Source organism: Thalassophryne amazonica, chromosome 17 (genome assembly GCF_902500255.1).
Source record: "Thalassophryne amazonica chromosome 17, fThaAma1.1, whole genome shotgun sequence".
NCBI lineage: Eukaryota > Metazoa > Chordata > Actinopteri > Batrachoidiformes > Batrachoididae > Thalassophryne > Thalassophryne amazonica.
Window position 1 is genome coordinate 15,985,785 of NC_047119.1, and position 22,407 is coordinate 16,008,191.

Here is a 22,407-nt window from a genome sequence, read left to right on the forward strand (position 1 = left end):
AAGACACAATGCAAGGTTATAAAGTCTTTCTCAGGTATAAACTTTCAGAGATTTCAAGCTGAAATCTGTAATATTCTGTGCAGAGATGTGTATGATATATGACGTCACTGATCCTCAGCCCCTATGATCAATTTCCTAAAGCCCCGAGCGCCATGGAGGCCTTCTAAATCACCCAGCTGCACTGTACTTTAACAAGAGTTTTAGATGACAGCACATTCAGCCGCTGTATCTCTGCACCATCGCCCAGCAAAAATCACAAAGACAGGTGGGCGCCAATTACACACACACAGCGATGACTTTGACGTTTCCAAACGGTTGTTGCTGCAGTGGAAAAATAATGAGAATGCCCTTGAATTACTGAAAGCGCTGCAACTGGGAGGGGAGGGCACTCATTTTGTGCTGCGGTCCTGCTGCTACACAGTAAAGGACAGACGTCTCAAACGCTGTTTACCCTGGGGGCTACTCGACAGGTAGGGCGCATCCTTGAACATTCAGCAGAGGAGGAAAATGCATTAGAAACTAGAGCCCGACCGATACATCGGCCGATATAAGCCCTTTTCAAAGTACTCACCATCGGCCGAAATTTTGCCGATACAACGCCGATGATTTCTCATAAACAGAACAGTTACTGAAATAATGTTTGTGTCGGTCATGTAAAATGTCCTTGCACTGTTTGTCCAGTAGATGGAGCTCTGACTCCATTCAGCTGAGAGCTGCTTACACCCCTGCTTAAATGTGTTCGTCACCACCCCCGTAGTTCGCCGTCTCAGAGGTGATTGCTCTAAGACTGCAAGGGAAGTTCAGCTTCCCCTAAAATGTCAAAACATAACTGATCAAATATATACTGTTGTGTGTACATGTCATTGACTAAATATGCGCTACAACGCGCTCAACTTTTGTTCAGAATCAGCTTCTTATCACTGGTAACGACGCGGCTTTCCTCTCACTCATTCTCGCAGCTTCACAGTGCTTTAATAGCGAAACAAAGCATGCAGCGAAACGAGACGAGTCATTGGATAAATGATGGGCTTTGTCCCGCCCATCGGACGCTCAGTGTGTATGGGGGTCTATGGAGCAGTGGGCTGGCCCGGACGCCCAGCTTCTGTATGATGATTGGATGATCTGTCTTAGGCTGAATCTTTTTGATTGACAGCGAAATGAGCGAATCAGTGCTTAGTTGTAGACACGGTTTTCATATAAGTGAGAGACATCTGAAGAGGATTCTGCGCTCAAAGGGACTGTCGCGTCGTAAAGAGTATTCTGAACTAGTGGATCTGGTTGAGTTCGTTAGCAACCAATTGCAATACTCTGGGCAGCTTCATGGCTACCGCTGGATGTACGCCAAATGCAGAGAAAGTGGACTACGCGTGAGAAAAGAGGATGTACGACTTGTGTTAAAGGAGCTAGATCCCAGAGGTGTGGAAATGAGGCAGGCCAGATGTCTCAGACGACGAAACTACTTCTCAAAAGGGCCCAATTTCATCTGGCACTTGGACTCTTATGATAAACTGAAGCCGTATGGCATATGTGTGAATGGATGTATTGACGGTTATTCACGAAAAATAGTTTGGCTTAATGCCTACAGAACAAGCAGCGATCCGAAGTTGATTGGAGGTTATTACTTAGAGGCCGTAAAACGTTTAGGGGGCTGTCCCAGAGTTGTGAGAGGTGATCTTGGAACTGAAAATGGCCATGTCAGAGGTTTGCAGCGTTTTCTCGTGCCCACACAAGACACTCTGGATAGCTACTTGGAGGGAGCAAGTACCGCCAACCAGAGGATCGAATATTGGTGGGAATTTCTTCGCAAGCAGTGTGTGGAGTTTTGGTTGTGCTTGTTTGGAGACCTGAGACACAACGGGTTCTTTGATGGCGGGTTTCTTGACAAAAACCTTCTCCAGTTTTCTTGTATGGCACTTATACAGGTGAGTTTATCTTTATATTTTTAATTTTGGAACCATTGGTGTCACTGTCTGCCTAAACAAGGCAAAACCAGGTCCAAAACAAAACCAGAAATAAAACATAGTTACGTTACATAACCAGAAGGACGCGCTATCCATTAATGAAAGAATTTACTAACGTTGTCCTACAGACAGTATAGATGCCTCTATAGCTGGGCTCGCCCACTAGAGGCCATGGGCAGGTTATTTATTTATTTATGAATAAACACTGTGCAAATGAATACCTTATGAATACTGTAACTGTGTGTACTGTACAGGCCCTGAAAGTTATGGAATGGAGGCAACTGAATGCAGATTATAATACATCTACAATGGAGAAATTAGATTTAGCCACAAAATATTTCAAGTTAAGATGCCAACAGCTGTAGGTATAATCAGAGCCTGGTTAGAAAGCATTAGTGAATGTACCTCACATTGTATTTTTATTTAATGTACCAATTAGTATTCACTCAGCATTTTGGCTGGTGACAAAAATTATATATATATTATATATATTTTTAGGTTTTACTGGACAAATACTTAGAGAAATGTTGACGATGTTGATAGCTTTTTTCATTGTATGCTCAGACTTATTCTATCCCTCACTACAAAACCTATTTTTTCATAAAGTTAACCCAGTTTTGCTCCAGTTGACACCTCCATTCCATAATTTAACATTACATATGACAAACATTTTAAATTAGCCTTTAGCATTGTGCTGTTGAAGATGACGTGTACTATTATCACTAACTGTATCCTTTTGTTATTTACAGGATGAACTAGATGACACCGCACAGGTGTGGAACGCACACAACATTAGGCCATCAAAAAAATGTACATGTCCCTAGTGGACAGCCAAGTGTTATGTATGCATTTCCAGAACTGTATGGGACAAGAGACTTCCTTTGTCCAGTTGAGGATGAGCATATTGAATTATGCAAAAGTCAGTGTGTCTTCAGACTGACAGTACCTTGTGATCCAGACGTATATGGACTGTGCAACATTTTAATGACAGAGTCCCATCTCAATCTACCAACTGATCCATTTCAAGCTGTGAACTTATACATGCACCTAAGAGAATCTGTGAGAGCATCTCTGTAAAGCCAAGTTATTAAAATTAGTACAGAGGGTTTAATTGTGAATGCAGTTCATATTATGTAATCCATTGACTGACTAGCTACTGTCTAGCTTTGTAGTAACAAGTGATGGCTTCTGTTTAGAATTGGGATACAACTATTTTGTCAGTCACTATTATTGCAGGCTACATGTAGTAACAAACAGGGCAATATCCCATAGGAAGAAAAAATAATATGTGAACAGTGTGGATTTTTTTTTTTTAATAACACAAACCGCAGAATTTGTAAATAAATCCAACAAATTTGTAAAAAAAACAAAAAAAAACACAGGTATCAGATTTTGTGACAGATGTTTCAAACCATGAACCATCTAAAAACATATTTGGCTTTCAAAGCACCACCTTAAACTAGCCCAGGATTGAACCAGGTCAAAACCAAGATGTAACCAGAACCTGCCCAGAAAGCAGGAATAAAACAGTAATATAACTTGACATTGGCTTGACATTAATCTAAACCAGAAGAGCAGCTAAAGATTTCAGAGTACCAACAGAGGCCCGTATACAAACAGTTGTTCCTATAACCATAGTTTGAGAACCACTTCCTCAGCCTTGGATCTAATGAGTCTTTTTCATGGGACATCGAACAGTGCCAAAAGTGTCAACCGTGTGAACTACAACACAGACAAAAGGAAGTCTTGACTTCTTACATCAAGGTTGAATGCAACAGAACAAAGAATAAATATAACAGTAAAATAACACTGATGCCACACACACAATATAGATCCATAAGGCTTTAGAGTTTATAGGATGTCCATTTCAAAGTAGTCACTTGACAGAATGTTATCAAACTCACTGCGAAACTCAGGGTATGAGCTGTAAGTACAGGGCACTTCCAGAGTAGCTCCACATGTGTGACCAATAGGCCTCCTGTTTAGCCCAGTCTCAACATTAAAACACACCATTATTTTGCTGACACAAATGACAGAAGCACCAGTGCAGAATCTGAGGATTTGGCCTGCTTTAGATTGGTCTGCATTTTTAATATAACGCTGCAGATAATTAAATGTTGTCTGCTCTCGTTGGGACAGCATTACATTTGTGGTTTCTAACAGTTGTGCCACTCGTTTGCCTGTTGGCTGTTTAGAGTCATACAGGCAGAGCACACTAGTTTTGTCTGACAGTTTTTGCTGTACCTGTGCCATGGGTATGGCGAAACAGTCAATAACGTATTTAGGCTCCTGTAAGATTGCTTTATGTGCCATTGTTTCAATAGCTGCCTTAAAGTTGTTCTTTGGAGGGAGGGAATGAGACCCCATTCTAGTGAACAAATCCATCAGATCATCTTCATTACTGTCATCCATTGTACCCTGAAGGGCACTTTCCACAGCTGATCTTTCAACTAAAGGGAGATAGTTAAGGAATGACAACATTAAAATGTCTTCATCAACATAGTCAATGCCATGAATGCAGGCTAAAATGAAAGCCTTGCACAGCCTCACAGGTAGCACACCATGGTCAAGTAGTCCTTTCACCCAGATCCTACCCACAGCCTGCCACTCACTATCCCAGAAATCTGGCCTCAATCTGGGGACCCGTTCATCTTCCCCTTCACAGTAGTCTAGAAACTGTTCCCAGAAAGCTGTGTAAATTTCTCTAGAGACTCCATCATCATCAACAGCTTTTTCATTTACAATGACCATTTTAAGATTAATATTCATTATCTTGCTATCCATAAAGACAGACAAAAGATCATCAACAACCTTGATTCTGCGAACTGATATACATTGTGAGTTCCCTGAATTTTCCAAATTGTCAGCTGTAGATGATGGGGAGAGCTGGCTGCTTGAATCTAAAGGCAAATCAGGTGGTCCGGGAAGTTGTCCATTGTCCTAAAATACAAAGAAAATTCTTATAAACAAAATATTCATCATAACAATCCCACATGATTAGCCAAAAGTAATGTCAACAAATGCAGGTTCTGTTCTGTAACAGAATACAAAGAAATAAATTATTCATTTTTAAACATAGATCCTTAATACAGTCGGTATGTTGTCTATTCTGGCCTCTAGTTAGTGAGCCTAGTATCTTCATCTGGTTTAGATTCATAAATCTAATCTCAGCATGAAAGAATCTGTCTGGGATTAACATGAGAGTCAAAAATATGTGAACAGCGTAAAACCACTGATGAAATTCTGAGATAAACTCACTTAATTGCTTAATGAATAATACTATAATCAGGTTGTGAGCTTGATCATCAGACTGGCAGTTATGAGTAAAGTTTACATGTCTTCCTTGTGTTACAGTGGGACAGTGTAATTGCCAATAGTCACTATAATTGCCTATAGTCACTGGATGTTAGTGATCTGTCCTTGGCCACTGTCCATGTTGTATGATGTAAGATGGTTAATAGGGTAGGCTTTAGTAAGGAGATAAATGTATATTTAAAAGCATGTGTGTAGGGCTGAAACGATTAGTCGAGTAACTCGAATAATTCGATTACAAAAAATGTTTGAGGCAAATTCTGTGCCTCGAAGCTTCGTTTAACGTTGTAGTACATATGCCAGGCCTGTGTGTGGCGCTGCAACGTCCACAGGAAAAAAAACAGAATAAGACTAGAGCATAACAGCTAATGAAATTAGCAACGATAGCTACCGCTTTCTAGCGTGACACAGAGTAAAATAAAGCCTTTTAAGAGATAGATGGTCCACGTGGATCATCTGAAATAGTCTTACTGTGCATTTAAAGCGAAGCAGTGTGTTTGTGTAGTTTTAAAAAACACATGGTCTGCTCTACGTGGGGAGGGACGGTGGCCGGCTGCTCTCTGCCCGGTGTGAGGGGCTCTCAGACCGGGCGAGTCACAGCTCTGTCCCCGGCTACATTGACAAACAGCAGAAGTCCACTCTTTCTTCTGTTTCCCTCAGACTCACACTGTTTGACTTTTTAATTTTTTGCTTTTTTGGACAACACACAACACTTCATAAACACGGTGACTTAAATAAAATAATAATAATAATAATAATTTTAAAAACTGACTGCGAGGCTGCATGTTCAACCTCCAGCTGAAATGCATCTGCTGAATTGCAGAGAAAGAAGGGGGGGGGGGAAAAAAAAATCACACAGGGACCCAGTACATCAACCTTAAAAAAAAACAAAACACAAAAACAAAACTTAACTAGGACTGCAAGCAGTCATATACGGGCCCTCGTTCCGCGCAACTGCCTACCCAGGCCAGTGGGTGCCCTTGTGAGCACATGTGGGCATGTGCATGCAGGGGCAACCACTCATCACACAGTTAAAATTTTAAACAAATCACACAATGCATCAAGGAGTTATGACATGTTGATTGTTCATCCACTAGGGGGCGCTCAGTGTACAAACAGAGGGGCTGGGTGTGATCAGGGGCCAACCGTCGTCATACATGTGAAGTTTCAAGTCAATCAGGCAAGGCATGAAGGAGTTATCATGACTTGATGTTCTATGGCAAAGGGTCAAAATGGCGGCACCATAGCGGCCACACCCTTCAACATAGAGAAAAGCTTTCGATAACTTTTGGTCAGTATCATCTTTGGATGCTGTCAAAGAAATTTGAAGTGCATTGGACAAAATCTCTAGGAGGAGTTCGTTAAAATACAACATGTGGAAATCACGCCAAACTGAGAAGAAAATTCAAAATGGCCGACTTCCTGTTTGGAGTAGACCCATCGTGCAAGAGACTTTTTTGTACGTCTATGCAAGTCACACGTGTACCAATTTTCATCTCCCTACTCCAAAAAAACCCTATGGGGAGGGGTTTTTGAAAGTTTCAAGGGGGTGCTATTGAGGCATTTTGCGACCCCCCTATGAATTGTAAGAGGTTGTCGTGCTCGACCTGTGTATCAATTTTCATGATGATGTGACAAAATTAAAGCCGTCAAAATGAAGAAAGCAATTTCACGGCGAATGGGCAATATTCGGCACGCCGCCACACGGACACCGTTACTCGTAACTTCACGGCGTTCATCGCCTACGTTCACCAATTTGTTCTGCATGTTTTAAAAGTGGAATGAAGTTGATTGGGTTAAGTATGTGACATCAGGACCTCTTAAAGTAAAAATAGGACATTTCCCGCCACCACCGGGGGGCGCTATGGCGCAGGTGGGAACTTAAGATATGTAGACGTTCAGGGCGGAGCCCTCATCATGTTCAGCAAGTTTGAAGGATCTACGATGAAGTATGTGGGCGTGACAGCCATTCGAAGTGAAATGGCGTGCTCCGAAAATCAATCAATCAATCAATTTTTTTTATATAGCGCCAAATCACAACAAACAGTTGCCCCAAGGCACTTTATATTGTAAGGCAAGGCCATACAATAATTATGTAAAACCCCAACGGTCAAAACGACCCCCTGTGAGCAAGCACTTGGCTACAGTGGGAAGGAAAAACTCCCTTTTAACAGGAAGAAACCTCTAGCAGAACCAGGCTCAGGGAGGGGCAGTCTTCTGCTGGGACTGGTTGGGGCTGAGGGAGAGAACCAGGAAAAAGACATGCTGTGGAGGGGAGCAGAGATCGATCACTAATGATTAAATGCAGAGTGGTGCATACAGAGCAAAAGGAGAAAGAAACAGTGCATCATGGGAACCCCCCAGCAGTCTACGTCTATAGCAGCATAACTAAGGGATGGTTTAGGGTCACCTGATCCAGCCCTAACTATAAGCTTTAGCAAAAAGGAAAGTTTTAAGCCTAATCTTAAAAGTAGAGAGGGTGTCTGTCTCCCTGATCTGAATTGGGAGCTGGTTCCACAGGAGAGGAGCCTGAAAGCTGAAGGCTCTGCCTCCCATTCTACTCTTACAAACCCTAGGAACTACAAGTAAGCCTGCAGTCTGAGAGCGAAGCGCTCTATTGGGGTGATATGGTACTACGAGGTCCCTAAGATAAGATGGGACCTGATTATTCAAAACCTTATAAGTAAGAAGAAGAATTTTAAATTCTATTCTAGAATTAACAGGAAGCCAATGAAGAGAGGCCAATATGGGTGAGATATGCTCTCTCCTTCTAGTCCCCGTCAGTACTCTAGCTGCAGCATTTTGAATTAACTGAAGGCTTTTTAGGGAACTTTTAGGACAACCTGATAATAATGAATTACAATAGTCCAGCCTAGAGGAAATAAATGCATGAATTAGTTTTTCAGCATCACTCTGAGACAAGACCTTTCTGATTTTAGAGATATTGCGTAAATGCAAAAAAGCAGTCCTACATATTTGCTTAATATGCGCTTTGAATGACATATCCTGATCAAAAATGACTCCAAGATTTCTCACAGTATTACTAGAGGTCAGGGTAATGCCATCCAGAGTAAGGATCTGGTTAGACACCATGTTTCTAAGATTTGTGGGGCCAAGTACAATAACTTCAGTTTTATCTGAGTTTAAAAGCAGGAAATTAGAGGTCATCCATGTCTTTATGTCTGTAAGACAATCCTGCAGTTTAGCTAATTGGTGTGTGTCCTCTGGCTTCATGGATAGATAAAGCTGGGTATCATCTGCGTAACAATGAAAATTTAAGCAATACCGTCTAATAATACTGCCTAAGGGAAGCATGTATAAAGTGAATAAAATTGGTCCTAGCACAGAACCTTGTGGAACTCCATAATTAACCTTAGTCTGTGAAGAAGATTCCCCATTTACATGAACAAATTGTAATCTATTAGACAAATATGATTCAAACCACTGCAGCGCAGTGCCTTTAATACCTATGGCATGCTCTAATCTCTGTAATAAAATTTTATGGTCAACAGTATCAAAAGCAGCACTGAGGTCTAACAGAACAAGCACAGAGATGAGTCCACTGTCCGAGGCCATAAGAAGATCATTTGTAACCTTCACTAATGCTGTTTCTGTACTATGATGAATTCTAAAACCTGACTGAAACTCTTCAAATAGACCATTCCTCTGCAGATGATCAGTTAGCTGTTTTACAACTACCCTTTCAAGAATTTTTAGCCGGGTCAAGTGATGGCTTTTTAAGTAATGGTTTAATTACTGCCACCTTAAAAGCCTGTGGTACATAGCCAACTAACAAAGACAGATTGATCATATTTAAGATCGAAGCATTAAATAATGGTAGGGCTTCCTTGAGCAGCCTGGTAGGAATGGGGTCTAATAGACATGTTGATGGTTTGGATGAAGTAACTAATGAAAATAACTCAGACAGAACAATCGGAGAGAAAGAGTCTAACCAAATACCGGCATCACTGAAAGCAGCCAAAGATAACGATACGTCTTTGGGATGGTTATGAGTAATTTTTTCTCTAATAGTTAAAATTTTGTTAGCAAAGAAAGTCATGAAGTCATTACTAGTTAAAGTTAATGGAATACTCAGCTCAATAGAGCTCTGACTCTTTGTCAGCCTGGCTACAGTGCTGAAAAGAAACCTGGGGTTGTTCTTATTTTCTTCAATTAGTGATGAGTAGAAAGATGTCCTAGCTTTACGGAGGGCTTTTTTATAGAGCAACAGACTCTTTTTCCAGGCTAAGTGAAGATCTTCTAAATTAGTGAGACGCCATTTCCTCTCCAACTTATGGGTTATCTGCTTTAAGCTACGAGTTTGTGAGTTATACCACGGAGTCAGACACTTCTGATTTAAAGCTCTCTTTTTCAGAGGAGCTACAGCATCCAAAGTTGTCTTCAATGAGGATGTAAAACTATTGACGAGATACTCTATCTCCCTTACAGAGTTTAGGTAGTTACTCTGCACTGTGTTAGTATATGGCATTAGAGAACATAAAGAAGGAATCATATCCTTAAACCTAGTTACAGCGCTTTCTGAAAGACTTCTAGTGTAATGAAACTTATTCCCCACTGCTGGGTAGTCCATCAGAGTAAATGTAAATGTTATTAAGAAATGATCAGACAGAAGGGAGTTTTCAGGGAATACTGTTAAGTCTTCTATTTCCATACGATAAGTCAGAACAAGATCTAAGATATGATTAAAGTGGTGGGTGGACTCATTTACTTTTTGAGCAAAGCCAATAGAGTCTAATATTAGATTAAATGCAGTGTTGATGCTGTCATTCTCAGCATCTGTGTGGATGTTAAAATCGCCCACTATAATGATCTTATCTGAGCTAAGCACTAAGTCAGACAAAAGGTCTGAAAATTCACAGAGAAACTCACAGTAACGACCAGGTGGACGATAGATAATAACAAATAAAACTGGTTTTTGGGACTTCCAATTTGGATGGACAAGACTAAGAGACAAGCTTTCAAATGAATTAAAGCTCTGTCTGGGTTTTTGATTAATTAATAAGCTGGAATGGAAGATTGCTGCTAATCCTCCGCCCCGGCCCGTGCTACGAGCATTCTGACAGTTAGTGTGACTCGGGGGTGTTGACTCATTTAAACTAACATATTCATCCTGCTGTAACCAGGTTTCTGTTAGGCAGAATAAATCAATATATTGATCAATTATTATATCATTTACCAACAGGGACTTAGAAGAGAGAGATCTAATGTTTAATAGACCACATTTAACTGTTTTAGTCTGTGGTGCAGTTGAAGGTGCTATATTATTTTTTCTTTTTGAATTTTTATGCTTAAATAGATTTTTGCTGGTTATTGGTGGTCTGGGAGCAGGCACCGTCTCTACGGGGATGGGGTAATGAGGGGATGGCAGGGGGAGAGAAGCTGCAGAGAGGTGTGTAAGACTACAACTCTGCTTCCTGGTCCCAACCCTGGATAGTCACAGTTTGGAGGATTTAAGAAAATTGGCCAGATTTCTAGAAATGAGAGCTGCTCCATCCAAAGTGGGATGGATGCCGTCTCTCCTAACAAGACCAGGTTTTCCCCAGAAGCTTTGCCAATTATCTATGAAGCCCACCTCATTTTCCTCAAAAGCTCGCCAAAGTTTGACGACCCTAGCAGCCACGCCTTTTGACTTAATTAGAATCTTTTGATAACTTTTGATCACCATTGTGTTGTGATGATTTTGACCAAATTTGAAGATGATCGGATGAAATCCCTAGGACGAGTTCGTTCAAATGTAAGTAGTGGAAATGGCCAAAAATGGCAAAAATTTGCTCAAAATCGAAACTTAAAATCAAAATGGCCGACTTCCTGTCGATATTTCACCATGACAGTAAGAGACTTTTTTGTGCGTCCTGGCATGGTAAATATGTGTACTGAATTTTGTGAGGCTACGATGAAAAAAGCCCAATGCGGAGGGGTTTTAGAAAATTTCTAGGGGCCGCTATTTTGCGATTTTTCTGCGACCATGTGCGACGCCCCCAAAATATCAAATTTCGGATCCGGCCGGACGACTTTGGAAAGTTTGGTGAGTTTTTGAGCATGGGAAGAGGCCGAAATTTCGATTTCAAAAGTCATAATAATAATAATAATAATAATAATAAACAGCGCAATTACAATAGGGTCCTCGGAGGACGTTGCCTACTCGGGCCCTAAAAATGGTTACATTTTATAAGTTGAAGAAAACAAAACAGAAAGCCACATCCCATCACCATTTCAGCAAAATACCAACACTTTGGCACAGTGACATTGTGTCATTGCTTAGGGAGAGCCCTGGACACGGCCGGTTTTGCCTATAGGCGAAGTAGGCGATCGCCTAGGGCGCAGAGCTGGTAGGCGCGCAAACTTGTGGAAAAAAACAAAAAAAAAAAACAATCCTAATTTGAAAATAAGATAAAATTGGCCCCTATAAAAATAAGGGAAAAGTTGTAAATATCTTGGTAAACGTTATATAACACATACATATTAGGGCTGCAGCTATCGATTATTTTAGTAATCGAGTGTTCTATCGATTATTCTGCCGATTAATCGAGTAATCGGATAAAAAAGTACATTTGCGTTTTTAAACACTCTTTCTCTGCAATTCAGCAGATGCATTTCAGCTGGAGGTTGAACATGCAAGCCTCACAGTTTTTTAAATTATTATTTTATTTAAGTTACTGTGTTTGTGAAGTGTTGTGTGTTGCCCAAAAAAGCAAAAATTAAAAAGTCAAACACTCAGTGTGAGTCTGAGCAAAACCAGGTCAACAGTCCCTCCCCACGTAGAGCAAACTGTGCTTTTTTAAAAATAGACAAACACACTGCTTCGCTTTAAAACAGACCTGCATTTTTTTCAATGCAGGTCTCCTTTAAATGCACAGTAAGTCTATTTCAGATGATCATCGTGGACCATCTTTCTCTTAAAAGGCTTTATTTTACTCTGTCACGTTGGAAAGTGGTAGCTATCATTGCTAATTTGGTTAGCTGTTATGCTCCAGTCTTCTTCTGTTTTTTTTCTGCGGACGTTGCAGCGCCACACACAGGTCTGGCATATGTACTACAACGTTAAACGACGCTTCGAGGCACAGAATTTGCCTCGAACATTTTTTGTAATTGAATTATTCGAGTTACTCGACTAATTGTTTCACCCTAATAAATATACTTAATTTGTTGTCTTAATATGATATGCATTGATAATAATATTGATATTTAATTGTGCTGACTTTTAGGTAGCAATGGAAGGTAAACCTGGAAAACGGCCTTCAGGTGCTATGTACAGAAAAAAACGGGCAGAAAGAGCTAAAGAATTAGCTAAACAAGAGGGCTCCTTACATAGATATCTTGCAAAACCAGTTGCCTCTGCCAATCCAGCCTCTGTCACTTCAGTAGTAGACAGCACAGTTTGAGGTGCTAGAGACCACAAGAAGAAGGAAAAAGAAGCACCAGTTTGATTACAAAGCTGAAGATGAAACCACTGAAGACCCAACATTTAAATTCAAGATTGAATTCTACTATGCTGTGCTGGACACAGCAATTACCTCTATTGAAGAGAGGTTTAAGCAGATGGAAGACCACACAGCTCTGTTTGGGTTCCTATATGATATAGGTGATCTTGTAAGCATGCCAGTCAAAAAGATCCTAGAGTCCTGCAAGGCACTTGAAAGGGCTCTGAGTGATGATAACAAGTCCAGAGACATAGATGCAGAAGAACTGTGTGGAGAATTGCAAGCAATCGCAAGAAGACTGCCAAGGTCACACATGAGCCCCCAGGAAGTGTTCGGTTTCATGATGAAAAACAAGCTACTGGACACACTTCCTAATGTGGCAGTAGCACTGCGAATCTTACTGACCCTGCCAGTGTCAGTAGCAACAGGAGAGCGTAGCTTTTCAAAGCTTAAACTAATTAAAAACTGCGCTCAACCATGAGCCAGGAAAGATTAGTTGGATTAGCCACTATATCTATTGAGCATGTTCTAGCATCTGAGCTAGACACCAAAGAACTTGTAGCAAAATTTGCTAAGCTCAAGGCCAGAAAAGTTCATTTTTAAGGCTGATAACATGAGCCATTACTATTGACTAAGATAACTGTGAGCATAGACACTTTTCTGTGACTCTTTGAGCTAGTGTGCAAAGCTTTACTAACAGTTAATTAGAAATATTAACCTTCTTGATGTTCTTGTCAAATAATTATTACAGAAATTTATTACATATTTTGAGTGCAATTCACTGGAAATCCATTCTCATAAGGCACTATTACATAATAATATGACAATGTTTAAAATACATAAAAGATTGAATCTAGTAACATGCATTTGCATTTAATGCATTTATATGTATGTTGGATTCAGTTATAAAAATCACTAAATTTTGATGATATAGGCCTACAGTATACATGTACATGACTGTCATAGTGTTGCAGCCCTTCAGGCCTTGTCATCCGCGCCAGAAGGGGGCGCAATAATTTTCTTTTCCTAGGGCACATAATAGGCTACAACCGGCCCTGGCCCTGGACTATCGATGTTGTTTAAAAACGCAAAAGTACTTTTTATCCGATTACTTGATTAATCGCCAGAATAATCGATAGAATACTTGATTACTAAAATAATTGATAGCTGCAGCCCTACATGTGTGCAAACCTATCTCAAACATTTGCAAAGTACTGAAAGTGACATCTGTTATTTGCGGTGTGTAGAATCATGCTGTGATGATGCATGCAGTTTACCTGTACATTTTGGACTGATTCCTCTGCGGACTGCTTCTGTACGGTATACAGGTCATCAGACAGCTGGAAATGTAAGCCTTTCAGCAGTAATTCACTGTGCTGGGAACTCTGAGGGATTGACAAAGTGTTAATTAATTCACTTATTACATACAATTATACTCGTAATTCTGAAAAAGTATTCTACAAATTTCAACAGAATGTATTTTTTTAATGTTTCCGACTGGAAAGTAATCAATAATAATGAAATCACATGTTTTTCTGGGCTCCATTTTATTTTTATAACTATTAATATTTTTGCCTCTTGCCTTATCATCTTCCTTTTTTTTTTTTTTACATTACGTTACCTGTGCTTCATACTCTTGGTCACAATTCAGTGTGATCACAACTACGTTGTCATCACTTTCTCTGCTGGTGTGATCTTCTGGGTCCCATTCCACAGTTTCATCCATTCCTAGAACCTCAAAACCTTCAGAACATCCATCGTTAGGTTGTAATTGTTTGGAACCTTTGGGATAGATGGTCAAATCACTTTTTTAGAAAAAAATGACAGATAACTAAGTATTCAGAACGTTCATCATAAGCACTTAATTTTCTTACTGTGACTGGTGTGTGTTGGGGTTGAATAAAGATGATGTAATCTCTCTGGACTTTGAGAAGCCACAGTCTCAGATGTTCTTTGTTTTCTTGAAATTGGATGTAGTACTGGAAAATCCACAGCCTATAGCAAAAAAACAAAAAAGCTTTAAATATTATAGGATAGTATGTTTTATTAGTTGCTAGTAAATAGTCACTGTTTGACATACACCTACAGGTAGACCTTCTAAAGTTTAAACAGATTTCAATATGTTATTTTATTTTTCAAATCCACCTGTTCCTCATTGTCACTATCAGATGACGATCTCAGTTCCAGCACATCTCCAGTGGGATCACTGACATCATGTACAGCGGCCTGCAGATCTTCTTCCTCACTGAAAACCTCAGAAGAAAAAACTCCATCTTCATCCACTTCTGCTTCTTTTGAGCAAAGATAAAATCTAAGCAGCCTCAGTTTGGTTTGTTCATAGATGTTGCCAACAGTGTCCTCCATAGGTATCTGGTTTCTTTTAAAATCACAGATAGTGAAAGTAAAGTCCTCAACAGGTCCTTTCGTTGAATTCCCATTTGGAAAAAATAGTCCTTTTGCCATTTCCAAAATCTGGGCAACAGTTGTTTTTTTTCCACTGTTGTATGTCTCGTACCACCACCATTTCTGGTCCTCACTTGATTATATTGGTTACTGCTAAAATGAAGCCACCCAACTTCAATCTTCCTGGTAGTCTTCTCAGCTGAGGTATTCCCGGATCGTGTCATGTCCTTTTTAGTTTGTGGTGCATTTAGTGTGTCAGTGAGTGCTCTTTTTGTTTTTGATTTCATTTTCCGTGTTCCAATTTTTTCTTTCAGTCTCTGAAGTAGAATGTCTTTGTCAGTGTTGGTGCTGCTATTTCTTTGGCGGCAAAAGGAAAGGGTGGCAACTCTATCACCATATGAGGGGAGATATTTAGCCATTTGCTCATCCGTCATGATGGTCAGCACTGCCTTATCAATCTGCAAAATACACAAGAAACACATACACATAGGCTTGTTAGAACAAAAGAAAATAAGATATATAGCTCAATAAAAGATAAGTAGACTGTTCTATGCCACACTGATCCTAGAACACAATAATCAGAGTTCATACAGAGGAGGTTTTCAGCTAGTTATGTAATAAAGTACCAATATATATATTTATGTATGGATAGTGTAGTGAGTGTAACTGTAAATTGAAGCCTTCTCTTTTTAGTGGGCATACATCTTTGTGCCTGTTTTGCTAGGGCAGCATGTATCTTTAAGAAGGTGGAACAAACAGAATTGTAATTTTCTGTAAGCCATAGCTACCAAATGAACGTTCTTTACCATTCATTTTAATAAGGGAGTAAACTAAAAACATTAAATACAACGTTCTGGAACAGCAAATATATATATATATATATATATATATATATATATATATATATATATATATATATATATATATATATATATATATATATATATATATATATATATTTGCGAAATAATCCACTGAATTGTTAGCTTCAAGATCTGCCAGTCTGTTACATTTTCTAAAGTTGAGAAAGTAGGATTTGTGAAGAGTGGAGGGTTAAAGCTGAGCAGACACCGACAAACTATTTGTGGTTGTCAACATTTCTATAAGTGCTTGTCCAGTAAAACCTAAAAATAAAGAAAGCAATTTTATTTAGCTTTTAGCATATTGCGGCTGTGGCTGCTCTTGAGACCCTAGTAGCGCAGCAGCCATAACCGCTGAACGAAAATGTGCACCGTATGTCTAGTACCAGCTTTTTGTTGTGTTTACTATAAAGCGAATAAAAGGTCCGATTTGTTGTTAATCTACGTCTCCCATGTCTATGATGGTCTACCATCGATCTCCTCTGTAGTCGAGTGCCTAAAGTCCGTTAGAAATAGTACTATTTGTAGCTAGTTAGTGGTAGTAATGTAACATTCATTTTAAAGTTATGTAATTTAAAATATACACAATAAGATAGTATCTCATTTGCCTTGAGGCTACAATGTTAGCACTAGTTTTCACCTACACGCTCTTTCATTGTCCGCTAATGTCTAACTAGATTGCCATTAATGAGCAAATTTAAAATGTGCCATAATCACGTGAACATTTGTCACCTTGTCCCTTTGCATACAGATGATATCCTCTTTAGGGATCTGTCGTGAGTCTAGAAAATGCAGGACATCCTCCTCCATGGCTGCTCCTGTCAACTGACCCGGAAACACTATAAAAACAGGAAGTACTTTGTGTTCTCAGGATAACGCAAAACTTTGTCGAGATATCTCGAGATAACGCAAAACTTTCTCGAGATAACGCAAAACTTTCTCGAGATAACGCAAAACTTTCTCGAGATAACGCAAAACTTTCTCGAGATAACGCAAACCTTTGTCAAGATATCTCGAGATAACGCAAACCTTTGTCAAGATATCTCGAGATAACGCAAAACTTTCTCGAGATAACGCAAAACTTTCTCGAGAATTTTTTTTTTTTTTTTCCCTCACCTAATTTTTTTCCACACCATGTCCCCTGGGAGGCTCACTACAATACAGACAATAAACTACAATCGACTAAAATGTTTTTTCCAAAAAAATGAGACGTCTAGAACTCAGCTCATAGGTATAGAATACATTCATAACGTCTGAAAGAAATGCAAAAACTAACAGATTTTATTTCTGTTTATGTCCAGAGTTTAAGGATCCAGTAACCAATTTCATATTTATTTACTTTAAGACTCAATAAAATGTTGTTCAATTTCAATGTAATCAGCTTTTAAAGCACCAAATTACAACAAAAGCCATCTCAAGGTGCCTCACACAGAACAGTTCAACATAAAAAAATTAAATAAAGAAAAATTCAAATACCTAATTAAAAACAAAAGTAAAAGAATAAAACATAAAATAAAAATTACTCATAAGAAAGTGAATAAATATGTTTTAAGTCTTGACTTAAAAATGGGCCATGTACTGGCTAACCCAGAATGAGATTGCCCACTGAACAAACTTCCACAGCGTTCTGGACATGATGAAGGGACTTGGGCTGTCGTACCTGGCTTTTCCCCTTTGGGTACCCCTAGAATGGCTAATTTTTAGCTTTAAATTTTCAAAAGCTGCCCCCCTTTCCATTCCGTTCTGTTAACATAATGTTATGTTAACATAATGTTTACATAATGAAAAATATCCTACCAGTCCTATCGTCTGTTTGATTTCCACCCAAAGGGATCAAGAATGAAGTGTGAATGTTTCAAGATTTGTTTAATAACTTTTGTAGAGTTGAGGGTTTTTTTTTGTAATGTTATTTATCTTTTCCTTAGAGATTAATGCAACTTTGCACATAATTTTTTGTACTAGACAGTTCTTTGTTACTGATCTTGAAAATTGCACAAACATACTACAGGGTCTTGTGAAAAGAATCTTATTTTGCTGTTATATGATAGTTTCCTCACATGTTATATCAGGGTCCATGTTTTATTGTTAAAATATTCTACCAGCACATTGCATTTTTTGAACTTAAATTCTTCTGTTATAAAGTTAATCAATATGAGGACAAAGCTTCAGCTTTTAGCTCATACCTTTTTTGTTAAGGGTCCAAGAAAAGAACATTTTCTTCATTAAAAAAAAATAAAAAATATCAGCTGATTTATCGGCTATCGGCAAATCAGTCGATTTATCGATTATCGGCATTTTTTCATCCAAATATCGTTATCGGCATCGGCCTCAAAAAATCCATATCGGTCGGGCTCTATTAGAAACTCAAAACAAATTTCACTTTGTGGGTTAAAAAGAGTTGAAAAAGTAAAAAAAAAAAAAAAAAACAAATCCAAAATTCGACTTTAAAGTTTGAAAAGGTATGTTTAGATACTATAGCAGAATGTTATTAGTCGTAAATAATGTGTATTGACCAAATCACGCATAGATTCAATTCAGTTTACTCAGTCATGGTGCCCATGGACATGAAGACGGTAAAAATCAGAGACCTTCACCCAAATGATTGACCTCAGGCTGAGCTTGCCAGGGTAAATCTGTAATCCACCAAGTGTGTGCCAGATTTGGTCCATGTTTCGTGCCAAAGTCTACGGCACTGGCAACGCAACTGACAGATACAAAAAAAAAAAAAAAAAAAAAAAAAAAAAAACGCGAGTGGAAGGTGCTCCAAAAAAAAGGTATCCATCCCATCATTAGAGGGACAGCTGTCCTGCCATTAGGTGTGCTAACTACAGCACAATAGTTGCTAATTAGAGCTATTGTTTAGTCACTAGCCTATAGCAGTCTGCCTCTCAGTAGGAGGGGTCTGGTTAGGTTTAAAACTCCAGCTTTTGTTGGCTTCTGTTTTATTCTTCTCTACAAGAGTCAGACAGAAGTCAGACTTCCAGAGCAAGAATTTTAGCTGAGGAAGCTTCTGCGATTTGAAGCGAAATGTCCTCGTGTCAAGCAACCCAGTCCAGTCAAAGATTCAAGCTTCTCTACTATGGAAACCACCTGGACAACTGAGAGCCTACACAGAAACACACTTTCTACAAGAGTTAAACACAGAAATTGACGGTTGTGCCACAAACTCCTTCAACTTAAACGTAGCCATCCCTCACCAAACCGTCTCCAAACACGCCACAGCCAATTACGCACACAGCTGACACAAAAAACGCTGCGCGCAAAGCCACATCACGCCAATTACGTGCACCCGCGCTCCACTCACACAGAGCCACAAAAGACAAAAACAGTACACTATAACTACTCAGCAGCCCAAACAATTATAAAAGAATCCCAGAAAAAAGGAGGAAAAAAAAAACCTAGTCTATCTTCTGGAGCTTGCCAGGCTCGAGGCCACTGTGAAGCCCCCGCCAGTGAATACACACCGCCCAGGATTCGCCCTGAAAATAACAAACTAAAACAAAAAACGGGTGCCCGATGGAATGGTGAACAAAAATCCACCAAGCTGGACACCCCCTAATCTAACTGGGATTCACAAAAAAACAAAGCCACAAAAGCACAAAAACGCCCACACCGGAGCGCATACACACACACACACACACACACAGACAGAAAAATGCCGTACAAACCAGCCCCCGATCCGATCCAACCTGACGGCAATGTCGGACGAGCCCCCAACTCTGTTACGTGCCAAAGTCTAGGGCACTGGCAACGCAACTGACAGATACAAAAAAATTAAAAAATTAAAAAAAACGCGAGTGGAAGGTGCTCCAAAAAAAAGGTATAACACTATTATAAATGAAATATAACAAAAGAAAAGAAAAGACGACAAAGATTAAAAACAGGCTGCAGCAAAAGAAACCCAGATGCTCTGGGGCATGTGGCACACTGGACTTTTATACTCTCGGGTGGGCATCAGCTGGCAGTGTGGCTGATCAGCTGGGCGGATCTGAGACGTGGAGGCAAGGCAAAACCAACATGCGTAACAGTCCAAATGGAGTTGAAAACAAAATGTATTCATCAAAATGAATCCTTTAAGGCCAGTTTTGAGGTCAAGCTACATTAACACATCAAGTTTGGTAGAAATTCGCACCTGGACTTGGGAGCAGTAGGACATCAAACATATAGGCAAATATGAAGAGTTCAGATGCAAAACCCAGTATCTCCAAAACCATAAAATTTTAATTGAGGCCACCATGTACTTGGCTGTCAACAGGACCATCAGTGTGCAAAATATTAAAGAATTTAAACTGTTTTCATTTTATTGATGAAAGTTGGTGCATTTCCAAATGTGGTTTCCTTTAAATCTCCATTTTCAACTGCATTTTTCTCCATGTAACCCTTTTACCACCCGGCTCGTTATGGTAAGGGATTAATTTCTTATTGTACACCCCTTTTCCTTGAATTCTATGGTAAAAGAGACATTCCGATGTATAAATAACTTTTGTCTAGGGTTAATTATGACTCTCTCTCACACAACTAATAATAAGGGGTTCTCCCAGAAACAATAAATCAGTGAATAAGTAAATGAATACAGCTGAAACCAAAGGAATAATAAACACACAATAAATGCAGTTTTAGGATTGTCTTTTTGGCGCGTTGGAGCTCATATCCACTGAAGAACCCTTTGGAAAACAATAATCCTACCAGTCTGGAGCAAATCCTCGTCCTCAAGACCCAGAGAGTGACCATGTGCATGCAGAAACTCCTTTCACTGGTCCTCCATGCAGGTGAGGGTGGTTTCACTGGCAACAACACCGTCTCTCCTCCCGTTTGGCTCTTAACAAGGTAATTACTTCAGCTGCCCACTGGGAACATCTCTTCTCCCGACTCTTAACGAGGTAAAACATCAAAGCAGCAGCGTTAGCTTCAGTGTTAGCTTAGCCTAGCCTGCTCAGCTCTGTCCTGGAACTGCAGCTCAAACTCACTCCTTTTTGGTGCAGGTCGTTCAAAAAACTCCTCTGCAGTCCACGGATATGAGGAACTGGTACACACGCTCAAGGTAGTTCTGCTTTTAATTACTTTCAGTCTCTTCAAACGCATGTCTCCTGCTTGCACCTGCACGACACCTTCCGTCCTCCTCCGCATCGCAAGTCCCACTTTTTCTCTTTCCCCTTCCGGTCTAACGTAAGGCACTCAAAGTATCACAACCAAAAAGATTAATAAAGAAATTAAATGGATCTGGAATTCAACTTTTTTTTTTCTTACAACTGAACTATGAATTTTTTTATGAATTCCTTAATATTTATCAATGTTTTTTCAACATGAACCAAAGTGAATATTTTACACACTCCCCTCACCAAAAAAAGTCATGCCCTCATGGCTTGGTAAGGAATAAGGCAAGAGAAACCCAACTAAGGTATGAAAAGGGTGCTTATCCACTTGTAAAAACAAGAAACAAATTTCACTGGACAAACACTAGGATTACCCAGTGTGCCGTAAGTAATTCTGGATGGAGCTTTCCTAAGTCTTTGAGATCTTCTGGTCTCACTGTCAGTCTCCAAGTCTTCTCCTGAGTCAGTCTCTGGACAAAGAGGTATTGTGTCTTGAGTCTCTGTCTCTGTAGTGCAAGTCTCTTGGTAGTCAGACTGTTCAATCAGGTCAGGTCTAACCTCTCTGTCAGCATTTTGCGCTTCTTGACCAGCTTGCAAATGTTCAGCGTGATCTTCAGGTTGCAAATCGAGATCTACACTGAATGGTTCTGGTGTTTCATCAGATTTTCTGGTATGTTGCACTGTGAATGGCATGTAAAATGTTCCATCCTCTGAATCTGTGTATTCATCATTCCTGTCCTCTTGTCCTGACACTTCAGGGACTTTGACTGTGCCTTTTTCATCAACTTTGGTTTGGTGTCTTTTCATCCTTCTCAATCGTCTCTTTGGGACAATGTCTGGGTTTTGCGCTGGTTCCAAACACACTTCCTGTCCCAGAGGCAGAATATGATTACGGTGAAGGACTTTGACAGGCCCATTTCCATCTTCTGGTATCAGCCGAAACACAGGTAAGTTTGACAGTTGGGTGATTCTCATGAAATCAGACTTACTTGGTGGCATGAAGCATTTTGACAATCAAAGTAAATGTTATCACAATTATAACTAGTCCATTACTGAATTTAGGTTCTTCGAAATACTAATTTTAATACTTAATAAAAATAAACATGATAAACTTTCAGTGCATGTTATACTACAAATAGTTACAGTAAATAAACGTGATATTTGGTATTCATTTGTAAAAAAAAAAAAGTGAAAATTTTAAGTAAAAGAACTTTGTCCGCCACCAATTTTCTCATCCTCCGCAACAATTTTTAATCATCATTTAAATCCACAAGGAACTTTTATAATCAAGGGATTCAGAATGGGGGGACATAATTTCCAGTGACACCCAATATGG

General features: G+C 39.5%; 1 protein-coding gene across 3 annotated transcripts; it reads right to left on the reverse strand.

Annotated features, from left to right (window-relative positions):
- Nucleotides 1–3,275: 3,275 nt before the first annotated feature.
- LOC117529683 lies at nucleotides 3,276–22,073 on the reverse strand. 3 transcript variants are annotated; one of them, XM_034192527.1, is made up of 7 exons: nucleotides 20,946–22,073; nucleotides 20,665–20,849; nucleotides 14,861–15,576; nucleotides 14,590–14,710; nucleotides 14,337–14,497; nucleotides 13,993–14,100; nucleotides 3,276–4,901 (listed from the first exon to the last, which is right to left on the reverse strand). In XM_034192527.1, exons 3-7 carry the CDS (start codon nucleotides 15,176–15,178, stop codon nucleotides 3,813–3,815), a joined length of 1,797 nt encoding a protein of 598 aa, XP_034048418.1. In that variant the 5' UTR covers nucleotides 15,179–15,576; nucleotides 20,665–20,849; nucleotides 20,946–22,073; the 3' UTR covers nucleotides 3,276–3,812. The 3 variants fall into 3 exon arrangements, with proteins under 3 accessions (XP_034048418.1, XP_034048420.1, XP_034048419.1); XM_034192529.1 differs by lacking the exons at nucleotides 20,665–20,849; nucleotides 20,946–22,073 and adding an exon at nucleotides 16,711–17,342; XM_034192528.1 differs by lacking the exons at nucleotides 20,665–20,849; nucleotides 20,946–22,073 and having other exon boundaries at nucleotides 14,861–15,984.
- Between the last annotated feature and the right edge of the window lie 334 nt (nucleotides 22,074–22,407).

What these genes read in the sequence shown, in the direction of transcription:
- LOC117529683 (XM_034192527.1), bottom strand. Translation starts at nt 15,178, where the DNA reads ATGGCAAAAGGACTATTTTTTCCAAATGGGAATTCAACGAAAGGACCT. An exon ending in ACCAAGAGTATGAAGCACAG is followed by an intron (nt 14,101 to 14,336) that starts GTAACGTAATGT and finishes TCAATCCCTCAG; the next exon opens with AGTTCCCAGCACAGTGAATT. An exon ending in AATCAGTCCAAAATGTACAG is followed by an intron (nt 4,902 to 13,992) that starts GTAAACTGCATG and finishes TTTGTATTTTAG; the next exon opens with GACAATGGACAACTTCCCGG.